The 14290-nt window shown below is 39.0% G+C and overlaps 1 protein-coding gene across 5 annotated transcripts in view; it reads left to right on the forward strand.

Annotated features, from left to right (window-relative positions):
- Positions 1 to 13096, forward strand: part of TASOR (transcription activation suppressor) — a 33884-nt gene extending 20788 nt beyond the window's left edge. For 3 of the 5 annotated variants that reach the window (XM_069812274.1, XM_069812278.1, XM_069812279.1), the window contains exons 16-23: positions 1990 to 2134; positions 7389 to 8332; positions 9059 to 9181; positions 9780 to 9939; positions 10610 to 10718; positions 10891 to 11069; positions 11156 to 11314; positions 11960 to 13096. In XM_069812274.1, coding sequence (XP_069668375.1) covers positions 1990 to 2134; positions 7389 to 8332; positions 9059 to 9181; positions 9780 to 9939; positions 10610 to 10718; positions 10891 to 11069; positions 11156 to 11314; positions 11960 to 12522 — 2382 coding nt within the window. In that variant the 3' untranslated portion in view covers positions 12523 to 13096. The remainder of the gene's footprint in view (positions 1 to 1989; positions 2135 to 7388; positions 8333 to 9058; positions 9182 to 9779; positions 9940 to 10609; positions 10719 to 10890; positions 11070 to 11155; positions 11315 to 11959) is intronic. The other 2 variants (XM_069812277.1, XM_069812275.1) reach the window with 2 other exon arrangements.
- The last annotated feature ends 1194 nt before the right edge of the window (positions 13097 to 14290 follow it).

Consider the following 14290-nt stretch of genomic DNA (forward strand, 5'->3'; position numbering starts at 1 on the left):
CATGGAATAAGTGATAAGTTATATACTGTAACAGCTTGCATACTGCCTTCCATCTTCTTCCTCCTTTGGGGGTGATTCTTGATGTAGCTAGGGTATTGAGGTTCGCTGAACCTGAAACACAGTAAGGAGAGATTTGAGAGTTCCTCATCGTAATTATTGCCTAGCTGTTACTCTTCCCAAAAGTAGGTTATAAGGCAATAGTTGCTGTTCCATATGGACTCTGTCTCAGGAAAGTTTGCAGGGCAGGCCGTTAATGATCATGTACTACTTAGTCTTTAACCTGATAGGTGGTTTGGATATGACAACTTGTCATGACTACGAAATTCCATCTTGGGCACAGAAAGGAGCCTTTTTTTTGACCGGGCTCCTCCCTGATCTAAGTTGAGACAATCTCTTTCAAAGCTTATGCACCCAGAATTCTTCCCTCTTCTCCCCCCAGATGCAAACCAAAAATAAATATATCAATTGTAGGCTGTATAATTTCAAGACTTTTTTTTGGCCTGTTGCTTTCTTGTCATAAGCAAGAAAGTGAAAGAAGTCAAATTGCAATCTGTGTTTGATATTTAGAGTTGGTTGGAGGTATCTTAAACAAGAATGTTTATCCACAGGTGATCAATAGTTACTCTAGAGAAGCAGAATGAGAGCTGTTTCCTTTTAATGGTAGCTGTCTCTTGTCTTGATATAACAGATTGGCAAAACTAAGTTGGTTGTGTTTGGAAACTAAATATGCTTCAGAGGTTCTGGACTATTATCTTACAAACAAGCAAAAACCCCAATGGCAACAGCTTACCTCAGCTGACTGCTTCTGCGTGTGAATTAGCGACCTTTTCTAGTGACAATACGTCAGGGTTAGTAAAGTGATTCTTAATGCTTTACAACCATCAAGCATCCTTTTGCTCTCATTGTAGTTACTGCTCCAGTTTTGGGAACTGGTCTTGGTCCAGCCTCTTCAGAGTATATTCTCTCTCCTACTTAATAGTAGCAAGCATTTCACAGGGCAGGAAGACACCCCTCACTTGTGTGCACAACTGAGGATCCTGCAATCCTCGTCTTTTGGTCTTGTACTGTGGAAAAGATGGTGGGCTTGTTTCTGTCCCTCTAGCAGTGTCTGAGTGAGAAAGTGTTAAAAAATGTATTTAGTGGCAAGTCTTAAATGCTCTACGGATATTAAGGATGGTTGGGGAGTTGGCTTTATTTAGTTTTGGCAGGAGCAGAGTTGAAAAATTCTGAGCACTTAAACTTGCCTGGCTTTCTTTGTGTGCCCTCTTGGTGCAATGGTGTATACGTGTTCCATGCATACTTTTCATGACAGCATATAACTGGCAGAACACCCTCTGAGGAAGGCTCTTGTGCTTAGGGTTCAGAGTGCCCCAACTGCTTGCTCGATCACATTACTCTACAGAGTGGTTGTTCTATGATCTCTGTTATTGATAACTTCTATACAAAGCCCAGTTTCCAAGTCACGAAGCAGGAAAGCGTTTGTCCTACCTGCAATTTCTGTGCTGTTTTGCTTCAAACTGTCTGGAATGTGAGATGAAATTGGATTGTTCAAGGGCTTAATACAAGTTGCAGGCAGCTCCTCAGTAATGCCAACATCTCATGGCTTTAGTCAGCTATCAAGTAAACAGCCTGAAAAAGGCTAAGGAGCAGATGGTTTTCCCAACTTTTTTCCCCTCTGCCTCCTTTCTTCCCTGCCCCACCTAGCTTCTGTACTCTAAGGCATGTGCTCAGGACTGCTTTATTTACTTAATGATAGACCATCAGCAAAGACATCTGTCTCAGAAATTATCAAACAGGTAAATGAAATATGTAAGTACCTCATGTAAACATTTCCAAGTTTGACTTGACTTGATTGACAGAAAAATTGCCAATATGCTGGTGAACTCAGGTGCATTTTTACTGTCAGCTGTTCAGAATGTAAAAGCTTAATAGCTACCAAAAAAAAAAAAAAAAAAGTTTTGAGCTGAGAATTTTTTATTGTTTTTTTAGGAAGCAAGCACTGGCAGTGTAAGTAGTTTTGAAGACTACACTCCCTGTCCTACTACACCTATAGAACACGTTTATCGCAGGCAACATTCCAATTCAGATAACATAGGAGAAGTTGGAATGCACTGGAAACTTATTCCAATTACAGGTAAGATGGGTTTAACTCTTATGTTGCTACAAATAGTGAATGAAAACATGTTCTAAAGGTTTGTATCTTTCATATATCCCATTCTAGGGTCACATGTTGGTACACAAGCATATGTATAGCCTATGCAGTTGTTATATTTGATTAATACAGAAATCTGCTGGATGAAAACAGATATTGGTGGAGCATATTGCTTTGGATACACACTGACATAATTTAGAAATATGAATGCTTGAGTATCTGGCAAGGTACATAACTGGTTTGAATTCAGTGTTTGAACTTGCTAGGTTCTGCTGAAAGATTGGACAGGCGAATAATTCCAACTAGTAATCCAGAAAAGTAATGAAAAATGTCTTGTTATAAAAAGTGGTCTACTTCTTACTGCATCAAGCTTTTCCACTGGAAGTGCTTCAAAGTATTTGTCTTTATCTAAGCATTTAAATCTTAAATAATCTTACAGAAGAAGCTTCTTGTTCTGCTACTTGATAAGTCAACAGTGTCAGGTCTTGGGAGAGCATAAAAGCATGGATTTAAATGATGTGGAAGCTGGGCTGTAGGAATAGTCATCAAGAGCTCTGAATTCAAGGCTGCAAATCCAGTTGTCTTATGTCTCAATCCAGATAGAATTTAACTGCATTCTCTTGAGTAAAAACTTAGTGATTTATGATTATGTTCCAGGAATGATGGAATCTGTCTCTTGGACACTTCTGATACCGGTCCAGTTGTGTAGTTCAGCAGCTCTTTTTTGTTTGTTTGGCTGAGAAGGAAGGAGGGCAGGGGAAACAGGTTTTCCTTCGCAGTATTCATAGGCCTTTCAACGAAATGACAGGGTAATTCTGGATAATGTTTTCTGCACCTTAAGGGCCAAACATCAAAAATCTGTTCTGGTATTTTGCTAAGTTAAGGAGTATGGAGACCGTAAAGTTGTTTGGATAGGACATTATTTCTTTTACTCCTGGAGGAAATGGCCACTGTGCATATAGATGAGGATATGGTTGCTGAGATAACTAGTTAAGTGGATGATTAAGCATCTAAAAACTGTAATACATGATAGACATTGGATGTGGGAATTCATGCAAGCGTTTGTCAATTGACTGACATGTTGCACAGTCATCTGTGAGACTACAAATCTTACTAGAAAAAAATTCCTCTGAAGTCTTCTAAGAGGGAGAAGTGCTGTTCTCTAGAGATGAAAGAGATTGTCTTTCAGCATCACTGGATTTCTTAAGTGCCTATGAGGTCAGTTATTCAAATTAGCTCTTGCTGCAATAAGTATTGACTAGCTCTGCAATATGATCATGTAAAAGGTGCTATATAAATACCAAGAAACTACAAATGCTAACTGCTGCTGCCCCTCAGGAGGGGCAGGAAGACTTTAAGAGGATCAACTGTAAACACATGAAGATAAAAAAACAGGTCAGAAGAGTGGGTGGGACAGGTTGCATGTGTCATTACGCCTGACCTACTGAGCAGCTTGTATTCTCACCTTGTATTGAATTTTCATCAGAAAATTAGATCAGTAATATGCTATATTCAGCAAGTGGACTCACTTTATTGAAGTACGTTAAGAAGGCTGTAGGACAGTCAAAAGAGACTTTAATGTTTTGGGTTACTGGCACTTGATTTTTACTGGGCATATCTTCCTGTATAGTATTGTCCTGGTTTCAGTGGGGATAGAGTTAATTTTCTTCTTACAGTATAGTGTGTTTTGGATTTAGTGTGAGAATAATGTTGGTAACACATAGATGTTTTAGTTGTTGCTAAGTAGTGCTCATCCTAAGTTAAGGATTTTTTGGTTTCCCATGCTCTGCCAGCAAGCACGTGCACAAGAAGCTGGGAGGGAGCATGGCCAAGACAGCTGACTCGAACTAGCCAAAGGGATATTCCATACCATAGAACGTCATGCTCAGTATATAAACTGGGGGGAGTTGGCCGGGAGGCATGGATCACAGCTTGGGCATCGGTCAGCGGGTGGTGAGCAATTGCACTGTGCATCACTTGTTTTTTTTCTTGGGTTTTATTTTTTCTTTTTTTCTTTTAAATTTTATTTTATTATATTCCTTTTCATTACATTTTTATTATTATTTTTTATTATTATTGTTATTATTATTTTAATTGTTATTATTGTTAGTATTACATTTTATTTTACTTTCGTTATTAAATCGTTCTTATGTCAACCCATGAGTTTTCCTTTTGTTTCTGATTCTCTTCCCCATACCACTGCGGGGGCGGGTGGCGGACTGAGTGAGCGGCTGCGTGGTACCTAGTTGCTGGCTGGGCTTAAACCACGACAAGTATCTTCTAGAGGGCTTTGAATTTTTATTCTGGGGAATTAAGATCAGTTCAGTAATATAATTTAAAGGAAGCTTTGTTCTTTTCTGAAACTGATTGCTTTCCAAATCTGATGGCTTCTCCATGTCTCTCTTTTTTGTAGCAAGGTAGCTATAGAAAGGAATTCAGAGAACATCAGTCTTTCCTTTTCATCTCTGCACAGTTGCAGGAAGGCAAATTAGCAATCTTTTGTTTTTTTCCATTTACAAGAAGGGTCAGAGGGAGGATCTGGGGAACTACAGGCCTGTCAGCCTGACCTTGGTACTGGTGAAGATTATGGAACAGTTGGTCTTGAGAGAACTCACATGGCAAGTCCAGGACAAACAGGGATCAGGCCCAGTCAGCATGGGTTTACGAAAGGCAGGTCCTGCTTGACCAACCTGATCTCCTTCTATGACCAGGTGACCTGCCTAGTGGATGAGGGAAAGGCTGTGGATGTTGTCTACCTGGACTTCAGCAAGGCTCTTGACACTGTCTCTCATGGCATACTCCTTGAGAAGCTGTCATCTCCTGGCTTAGACAAGTGTACTCTTCGCTGGGTGAAAAACTGGCTGGATGGACGAGCCCAGAGGGTTGTGGTGAATGGGGTGAAATCCAGTTGGCAGTGGGTCACAAGTGGTGTTCCCCAGGGCTCGGTGTTGGGCCCCGTTCCGTTTAATATCTTTATCAATGATTTGGATGAGGGGATCAAGCGCACCGTCAGCAAGTTTGCAGATGACACCAAGTTGGGAGGCAGGGTCGATCTGCTTGAGGGTAGGAAGGCTCCAGAGAGATCTGGACAGGCTGGATAGATGGGCTCAGGCCAGTCATATGAAGTTCAACAAGGTCAAGTGCCAGGTCCTGCACTTCGGTCACAGTGACGCCATGCAGCGCTGTGGGCTTGGGGAAGAGTGGCTGGAGGCTGCCTGGCAGAGAAAGACCTGGGGGTGCTGGTCGACAGCTGGCTGAATATGAGCCGGCAGTGTGCCCAGGTGGCCAGGAAGGCCAACGGCATCCTGGCCTGTATCAGAAACAGTGTGGCCAGCAGGAGCAGGGAGGCGATTATTCCCCTGTATTCGGCACTGGTGAGGCCGCACCTCGAGTACTGTGTTCAGTTTTGGGCCCCTCACTACAGGAAAGACATGGAGTTGCTGGAGTGTGTCCGGAGAAGGGCAGCCGAGTTGGTGAGAGGCCTGGAGCACAACTCTTATGAGGAGCAGCTGAGGGAGCTGGGGTTTTTTAGTCTGGAGAAGAGGAGGCTGAGGGGAGACCTTATCGCTCTCTACAACTGCCTGAAGGGGGGTTGTAGTGAAGCGAGTGCTGGTCTCTTCTGTCAGATGGCTGGAGATGGGATGAGAGGAAATGGCGTCAAGTTGTGGCAAGGGAGACTTAGGTTAGATATTAGGAAAAATTTCTTTACTGAGAGGGTTGTCAGACATTGGAATAGGCTGCCCAGGGAAGTGGTTGAGTCACCATCCCTGGAGGTATTCAAAAAGCGAGTAGATGGGGTACTCCAGAACATGGTTTAGTGGGCATGGATGGTGGTTGGACTCGATGATCTTGAAGGTCTTTTCCAACCTAAATGATTCTATAATTCTGTGATTATTTGATATTCTTAACTACCTTGTACCTAAGTTTACTCTGTTAACGTTATAATTTTGGTCTTTTAAAATTAATACACTTGTGTATGCAAAAGGTGTAGATCAACACTGAAGGTATAGGGCAACAGAAAAAATGTTCAAATAGAATAGGATGGAACTAATTGGAATACCGTCATTTATATCTGCGTCTAGTGCTTTTAAAGAAAACTAGAAATTTGGGTTGACTCAAAGGATGTGCTTTAAAGAATGAAGAAAACATATAGTTTAATTGATAAGGAAAAAAAAATGGAACCACATTTCTGGTTTCTCTGTGAAGTGATACTGTCACCTTGAAAAAGGGATCCTGTTAGTGGCAGATGTTTTCCTTTTAGATCTGGATGGACATGATCAAATTAGGGACTGAATATAACTTTTTTTAACTGGCTACAAAAATGACTGCATTCCAAAAGAACACTAACTTTTAGAAACTGTTTATACTATTTTGGTTATTGCTTCTGTTCCAGAAATCTGGTTTTCTGCTTACAACTGTATTAGCTTTAACAATAACACAACACTTAAAAAAACCCCACAAACCTCAAACAAAACCAACAAAGAAAACCTCCTTTGAAGTATTTATGGAACAGATATATACTGAAATACTTGTATGTATCTGAAATATCTGTGTATATGTATTATTAATTACAATAAAGCGTTAAATTAGGTTTAAAAACAAACAAAACCATAGTTTTGAATGTGGGTGGTTAAGAAACTGAGTGCTGCAGAAAGGATCTGAGGTTTGGATTATGGGAGGCTGTCAGTACTCCTTGTATTGTAACTGATTCTGTGTATCAGTAATTACTGTAAGACTTATGTCCTACCTTTTTAAGCAAAAAAACCTTCTGTTCCTCATTGCGAGATTGGACACACAGCTGGCAATTTGCAGTCTAACTCCACAAAATAGTGTGTGGCTAAAATAAGCGTTTTGAAAGTCTGAGGATTATAACCTAGTAGCAAATGAAAATATTTGAATAAATTTTCACCCTGCTTGATTTCTAATTTGATCTTTTTTTTTTGTAATTAAGGCAGTTCCTGTTATGCTTAAGCAGATGTTATCTCTGGGAAAATTACTTGTGTTCTGCTTTTTGAGCAAACTTTGACTTAATAGCTCCTAAGATGGTAGAACAATAAAATTTTCTGTGCTTCTGTACCTCAGCAGACAGTAACATCCGAGTCTTTGGATTTAAGTTGATTGGTGGGGGGAGGCACAACAGCAATGCTGTTTTAAAACTGTGTTTTGGAGGTTTTAGTCTATCAGTTGTGTATGACTATCAAACACGAGATGGTGATGATGAACTCTCCCTATATAGGTCTGAAATCACCAGAAGAAGCAGTGGTGTATTTACCGCCAAAGGATGCCTTTCCTAATGACCCCCGGGTAATAAATAGACAAAGAAGTTCAGATTATCAGTTTCCATACTCTCCATTTTCAGACACACAAAAGGGGACAGCAGAAGATGGACTTTATACAAGACAACTGGAGAAACTTGAAGATGAATGTGGGCTAGCAGATCACCCTTTTACAACTAAGCATTCCATTAGTGCAGTAATAGAGACTACACTATTAGAAGAATATAATCTCTTTGCAAGAAAGATTCAAGAAATTTTGCAGCAAAAGAATATTGCTTATGTTAGTGGTATGTCCACACCAGTCTTCTCTGCCCGAGAGAGGATAATGAGACTTTCTGAATACATATGTTTACAGGCATCAGAGGTGTCTGTCCAAGAATATATAGAGACACTGAGTGAGAAGTTGAATAGTGTTATTTTGTCGTCTTCGTGCATTAGGCATACTCCGCCAATTCATGCTAGTCCTGAATCGGCAGAAGGGGTTAGTAACGCTGTGCTGAATCCTCCACCCGACACGTTACCTGTTTGCAGGGACTCTGACACGGCGTTGTTACCCGAGCCACTGTGTAATAACATGGTGGAAGATCTGGATTCTAATGAGCAGCGTTCGTCAAGCTTACCCTTAGTGAAGGAGGAAACAGATCATGTGAATGCTAAAACACAGGATATGCTGACATCTGATCAGACCTCTTCCAGTGGTGATCTGATGGAGCCACCAGAAAAGACACAGAAATCCCCAGAGAACTTAAACATTTCAACGCAACCAGCCCTTTCTGATTTTATAAGCCAGTTAAAACCTGAAGTATTTAACAGTTTGGTCAAAATTATTAAAGATGTACAGAAAAACACTGTGAAATTTTATATTCATGAAGAGGAGGAAAGCATTCTCTGCAAAGAAATCAAGGTATGTTCCAGTTCAACCTCTCTATAGTGTTAAAATAGAATAGAGTGCCTTTCAAATCAGAATGTGTAAAATTGGACTTGCAAACATGAGGTAGTCTGAAATGTGTTTCAAAAAATGTTGAATTGTGAAAATAGGCTGTCCTGTCCCATTTCTCATTTGAGCTTCTGAGGTATATCTGAGGTGCTTATATTTAGCTTTTATGTAAGTCTTTTTCTTACAGTTGTAAAGCGGAACAGGCTGTAGTTTGGTTCTTTCTAAAAATACTGCCGGGGGGTAGCCTTATGGAAAAAAGATAACAAGGGCAAAAATGTGATAGCTTATCATTTTAGAAAGAACGTATGAAAAGTCAATGTATGTGCATTTGGTTTTTCTGTTTCTCCCTTCCCCTCCAGTTAATAGTACAGGTAACTTTTGGAGATTACTGTTCTTTTGTATTTAAATGTGTAAGGTGAAGGTTGGAAGTGAAATAATAAAAACTTTTGGTTTTATTTGAAAACTGATGCAGTTTTGATAGACTGCCAGTTGGCTATTTATGTACTATTCTCTAAGAATGACTGACTTGCTGAAAGAGAGAGCCTGTGTTGCATCCTTCTGATTAATGTATCAGAAAGACAAGGAAACCAGTCCCTGAGATTTGAGTGGAAAACTTACTTGACATGGTCATCATGTGGGGATTGTTTTGGCCAAACTACCTATTCACTTTTTCTTCTTTTTCTGTGGTGTTAGGAATACCTTACAAAGTTAGGCAATACGGAGTGCCATCCAGAACAGTTCCTTAAAAGAAGAGCTGCTCTAGATAAACTGTTGATAATTATCCAAAATGAAGACATCGCCAACCTCATCCATAAGGTATTTCACAGAAGTAAATGTGTACTATAGAAAGCTATCGTTAAAACAGAGTGAGACGAGCTCATTTTGAGCAAGGCTACCTTCTAATAATGACATAGCATTTCAACAATGTCCTGTCTTTAGCTGCCATTTGAAGAAACAAAAATGCTTGTGGTAAATACCTAGTCTTGTTCCATCATCTACCTCTAACTTCTTCCACCTTCACATATGCACTAATGCATATTTAGTCTTAGTAGTTGGAAAGTTGTACAGAGGCCCGAGTAGTTCTGCTTCTGGTTCTGTGATGCTCTAATGGCAAGCGAAGGCAGCTGTCAGATTACCTTCGGTATTCCTGACAGCTGTGGTATATGGACCTGTGCTGGACAGAAAGTAAAATTACTCCAAGTGCTCAACTTCCATTGCCTCGCTCCTGTAATGTTTTTGAGAGAGCACCTCCCAAAGCAAGAGAAAAAAGTAATAATTCTTTGAAAATGTGTTTTGAAGTTTGGTATTTGGTATTAGTAAATTTCTGTAGGTTTTGGGGGGTTTTTTTTGATTTTTTTTTTTTTTAATGATCTTTGGGATACATCTCTGATTGATTTATAACATTTTTAAACAGATACCTGGCTTAGTAACTTTGAAGAGGCTTTCTTGTGTCAGCTTTGCGGGTGTCGATAGTTTGGATGATGTGAAAAATCACACTTACAATGAACTGTTTGTGTCTGGTGGTTTTGTTGTGTCAGATGAATCTGTCCTTAATTCAGAGTCCATCACTACAGGTAAGTGTGACACTTTCTGAAGCTTTAAAACACAGACAAAAAAAGCCTAACATTGTAGTATACGAGAGAGATGCCACACTCGGCGCAGTGAACAATCAAGTCTTGTAATTTTCAAGTCTTCTATCTCATTTTTGTGAGTTTTTTTGCAGACCTCCAGCTTACTCAGTCTCTCTTGCCTCAGTGGCCTTTTTGGAGAACATGTTCCTGGGGAACATGTGAACTTGGAGATCCTGTCTTTCTGAGTTCGTGTTAGATTGTGTAGTTATGTGTATGGAACCTTTCATTCCTTACTACTCAATCCACAAATACGCTAGAAAAAAATATTGAAAAGCTACATTTTTTCACTTTTTCTTTATTTGAAATTGAATAGTTAACGAAGTTACCAGTTTTTTAAATAGGTATTTTAGCAAGGCAGACCAGTTATGACTGAATTCAGCTTTTACATAAGCAGATACCACTGTTTGGCATCTGACCTACAAAAAAGCAGCTCAGTTTTGGAATATTGTTCTTGGCTAATCTGCTAGGAAGACAACCTCAAGTACTAGGCTAATGTTCATAGTTGTGTAACTGTGCCTTGATGAAAACAAAGAAGTTTTATGTATTATACTGAAGCAGTATTTTCAGTTTGCATACCACAAAATTTAACTTCTATTCAATATCTCCAAAACAGATAAACTGAAACAGTTCTTAAAGTTTCTGGAGGATCTCAATACCCCAGATGGGAAATGGCAGTGGAAAGTCCACTGCAAAATACAAAAAAAACTTAAAGAGCTGGGGAGGTAAGTAGTGTTCTGCAATACCAGTTGTTAAAACGCTTCAGCTTTAATTATGCTCTCCAAACTCCAGTTGAGTACAACTTACTCTTATGTTTGTCTTCTGACTTAATTTTAAATTTAGACTGACCTTAAATCAAGTATCTTTCTAATACCGCATCATTTTTGCCTATTACAGAATGAATGCTAATGCCCTGAGTCTGCTGACGCTTCTCAATACCTACCAGAAGAAGCACTTGGTTGAGATTTTGTCTTACCATAATTGTGATTCTCAAATTCGAAATGCTCCAGAATTAGACTGTCTTATCAGGCTCCAGGCTCAAAACATACAACAGAGACATGTTATCTTCTTAACAGGTAAAACCAAAATTTATGAATACTTCTCGCCCTCTTTTGGTAATAGGTGCTAAATATTAATACAAAGTCTCCTTTTATGTGTTTAGAAAAGAATCTCAAAACACTTTCAAATTACGTTGATAATGGAATAGTGGTTGCTACTGTTGATGACTTCATGCAAAACTTTAAAAGTCTTGTTGGGTATCACAACTCGGTTACTGAAGAGAACAGCCTTCCTCCCTCTGATGCTCACAAAAGACAATCAGGTAATATTAAACACACTTATACTTTCTTTACCTAATTAGGTGTGTGGGGTGGAGGTCCCTGAGGTAGCGTTCACTCTTTTAAGTGAACACTACAAATGGGAAGGAAAACCCAACTCTCATGCTGTTCTTTTTCCATTTTAAATGATGAGGGGAAAAGCAGCTGGGATGGAGCCCCAAAGGAGATCTGAAATATGGAATTATAGGCTAACATGGTATTGAAGAGAGTAGACATATGCCAAGTGGGGTAACCGTCTGTTTTCAGGAGAAGGATAAACGTAATGATAGCTTCTAGAAACCGTAATAAAAGGACTGAGATGTCAGTAATTGTACTCCTTTAATTGTCTGATCAAATAGTCACCTATTGTATAACTTTAGATGCTGTTTTAACACTAACCCCTTTGGAGTTAGGATTTCCCAATGCTAAACATGAACACAGTGCGCAGAAGCTTTTAGCATTGGAATAACTGGACGCTCACAGAGAGGGTTAAGTGTGTGTGTTGAGCAAGTGAACAGGAGTGGCAGAAGACCAAAACTTAAGTGATAATTGGACTCGCAGACCTGAAGCATAACACTCTGAGTAGTGTATAGCTTTTCTGACGGAAGTCTGTATTTCAACAGAATAGCACTTTCTTTTTTTTAATGTAGTTCTTGTAGAAAACGATGAAAAGGATGAGGAGGACATGTCTCTGGATTCAGGGGATGAAACATCACAAATAGAAATCTGCAATGATGCTTCTAACTATGATACTCATTTGGAAGATTTGCAGGCAGAGGCCAAGGGCTCACATGGAGTAGATGCAAAAGAAAGCGGCGTATCAGTTACAGAGTTATCTCCTGAAGCACAAATTGGCTTGATGGAAAAGACTTCTAAAATTGACTTGGAAGAGATACAACCAATTACTCCAGTTTCTACAATGTGCACTGCTGAAGGAGAAAAACACAATTCAGTTGAACAAGCTCCTTTCAATAACTTCCCAGTTTATAGCAGACAACTAAACATGTCCCATCAGTTCAGTCACTTTAATGTACTCACTCATCAGACTTTTCTGCGAACAACATACCCAATTTCTTCTGCAAGTCAAAACCAAGAAGGGGGCAATTATTTTCTATCTGCTTACAGTCAGAGCATGGATACAGAAAAGTCATCATCGCCTGGCGGTTGGGATATAAATTGTGATTCTTCCAGGCCATATTCAAAACAGAAATAAACTTGTAAGTCTCTTTTTATAAGTTGCTGTGGACTTTTCTGTTTCTAAAATGGTGGATTTAACAATTTCTATTTTATTCTGGAACAAAATGTTTCTTGTCCTTTATCTCGAATGTTTTCTTGTCTTATTTAAATCCTGATGGCCTGTACCTGTTGGAACCATCTGAAAATTGAAATAAATATATATATTTTTTAACATTTACTGTACTTGAATTATCTTGTTTGTTGGCACTTTTAAGTTTCTACATTTGTATTTGACCTGTACCTGGGCTTCAGTCTGAGGTCTGTTTTAATGTAAAACTGAATGTTTGCCTAAAATATGTGAAACAGCGAGGTTTGTTCTTAACTGTAAGAGTATCCAAATTGCTTTTCTTTACATAAATATCAAAATTTATGTATTTATTTGACATTTGACACAAATTTTGTACAAATGTTTTTACATAGCTATAAGGCAGTGTAGTTATTTTAATGACTATATACTGGATTTTGGCTAAATACCTCAATTAGAGTAACCAATGGTGCAGTTCCATTACAAAAATAAAATAAACTCTTAATGCACAAGGGACTTGCTAACACATTGCATTGTCTGTGGTTTTTATATTGTTTTCAAAGTACATGAGAAACATACCCAAACTTTATTTCATGAATAGCAATTATCGTTGTGTCTAATTTTGATACTCCGTGCTTATTACAGTACCAGGGGAGTGATCTTAACTTTTATCTTGCCATTGTAATTACCGTAATGAGAGCACAAACCTAGTTTTAATGACTGTGGTAGTTCAATTTGCATTAGAAAAACCTCAGTCCTCTTCCACTTCAGCATAATGATTACTGATCCTCGCTTTTTTTTTTTAAACTAGCATTGTCACAAGTATAGAGTTTTGTCTGTTTCTCAATCTTGTCCTTTTTAATTTCACATATGCTGAGTTATATACCTCCTTTTCCCCAGTGATTCTCTCTTAATTAGCTCATTTTGTACATCTTCTGACTCAGGATTCTGGAAAACAGCAGCTGATATTAAATAGCTGGTGGAGTCTCAAAACTACCCTTGTTATGACATTGCTGATTTTGCATATACTAATACTCCTGACTCACCCGTTTACTGCTCTTGTCTTCAAGTTGTCCAAAGTCATCAGTTTAGAGTATTTTTTCCTGTTCGTAATTTGATTTTAGTGCTTTTATGTAGGATGTGCAGTTTAGTACCAGATGACAGAGTTTGAAACTATATCACCCTAAACTCACAAAAGTAGTTGGGACAAGTATCATTGGTTAAAAAAGGACAGCTTCTAAAAAACAAACCAACCAACCCCATAGTCTTTTCCCTGAAGTTGAATGCCTTTCTTTCTATTAACAGTTCTTTCATTTATTTGTTTAAATTAAGAACAAACCAGTACTAGACTCATGTAGCAGTTGTTACCCCCCCCCCCGCCAAACATGGCAAATAAATAAAAAAAAAAAAGATTATTTAATTCCTCAAAAACCCCCAACTCCCTTGTATCAATAAACCTTAATGGATTTTGTGAAGAACTGTTCTGCCACCTCTGACATCAAGTGCAGATTCTCACCTACTGCCTGACTTGGCAGACAAAGGAGAGGACTGTTCGCTACTGCTGTAAGATACCTTCAGGTTAGGTCTAAGAACAGTCCCTGCTGGGAGGAGTCTCAGTTTGGATGTTCTGTTGACATTTATCACATCGTATCACAGAACAACTAACATGAATTCAGGTTATGCATCTTCTGCAGAGGTCTAGAGAGAAAGTTTTACTCCA

Source organism: Haliaeetus albicilla, chromosome 24 (genome assembly GCF_947461875.1).
Source record: "Haliaeetus albicilla chromosome 24, bHalAlb1.1, whole genome shotgun sequence".
In the NCBI taxonomy this organism is placed as follows: domain Eukaryota; kingdom Metazoa; phylum Chordata; class Aves; order Accipitriformes; family Accipitridae; genus Haliaeetus; species Haliaeetus albicilla.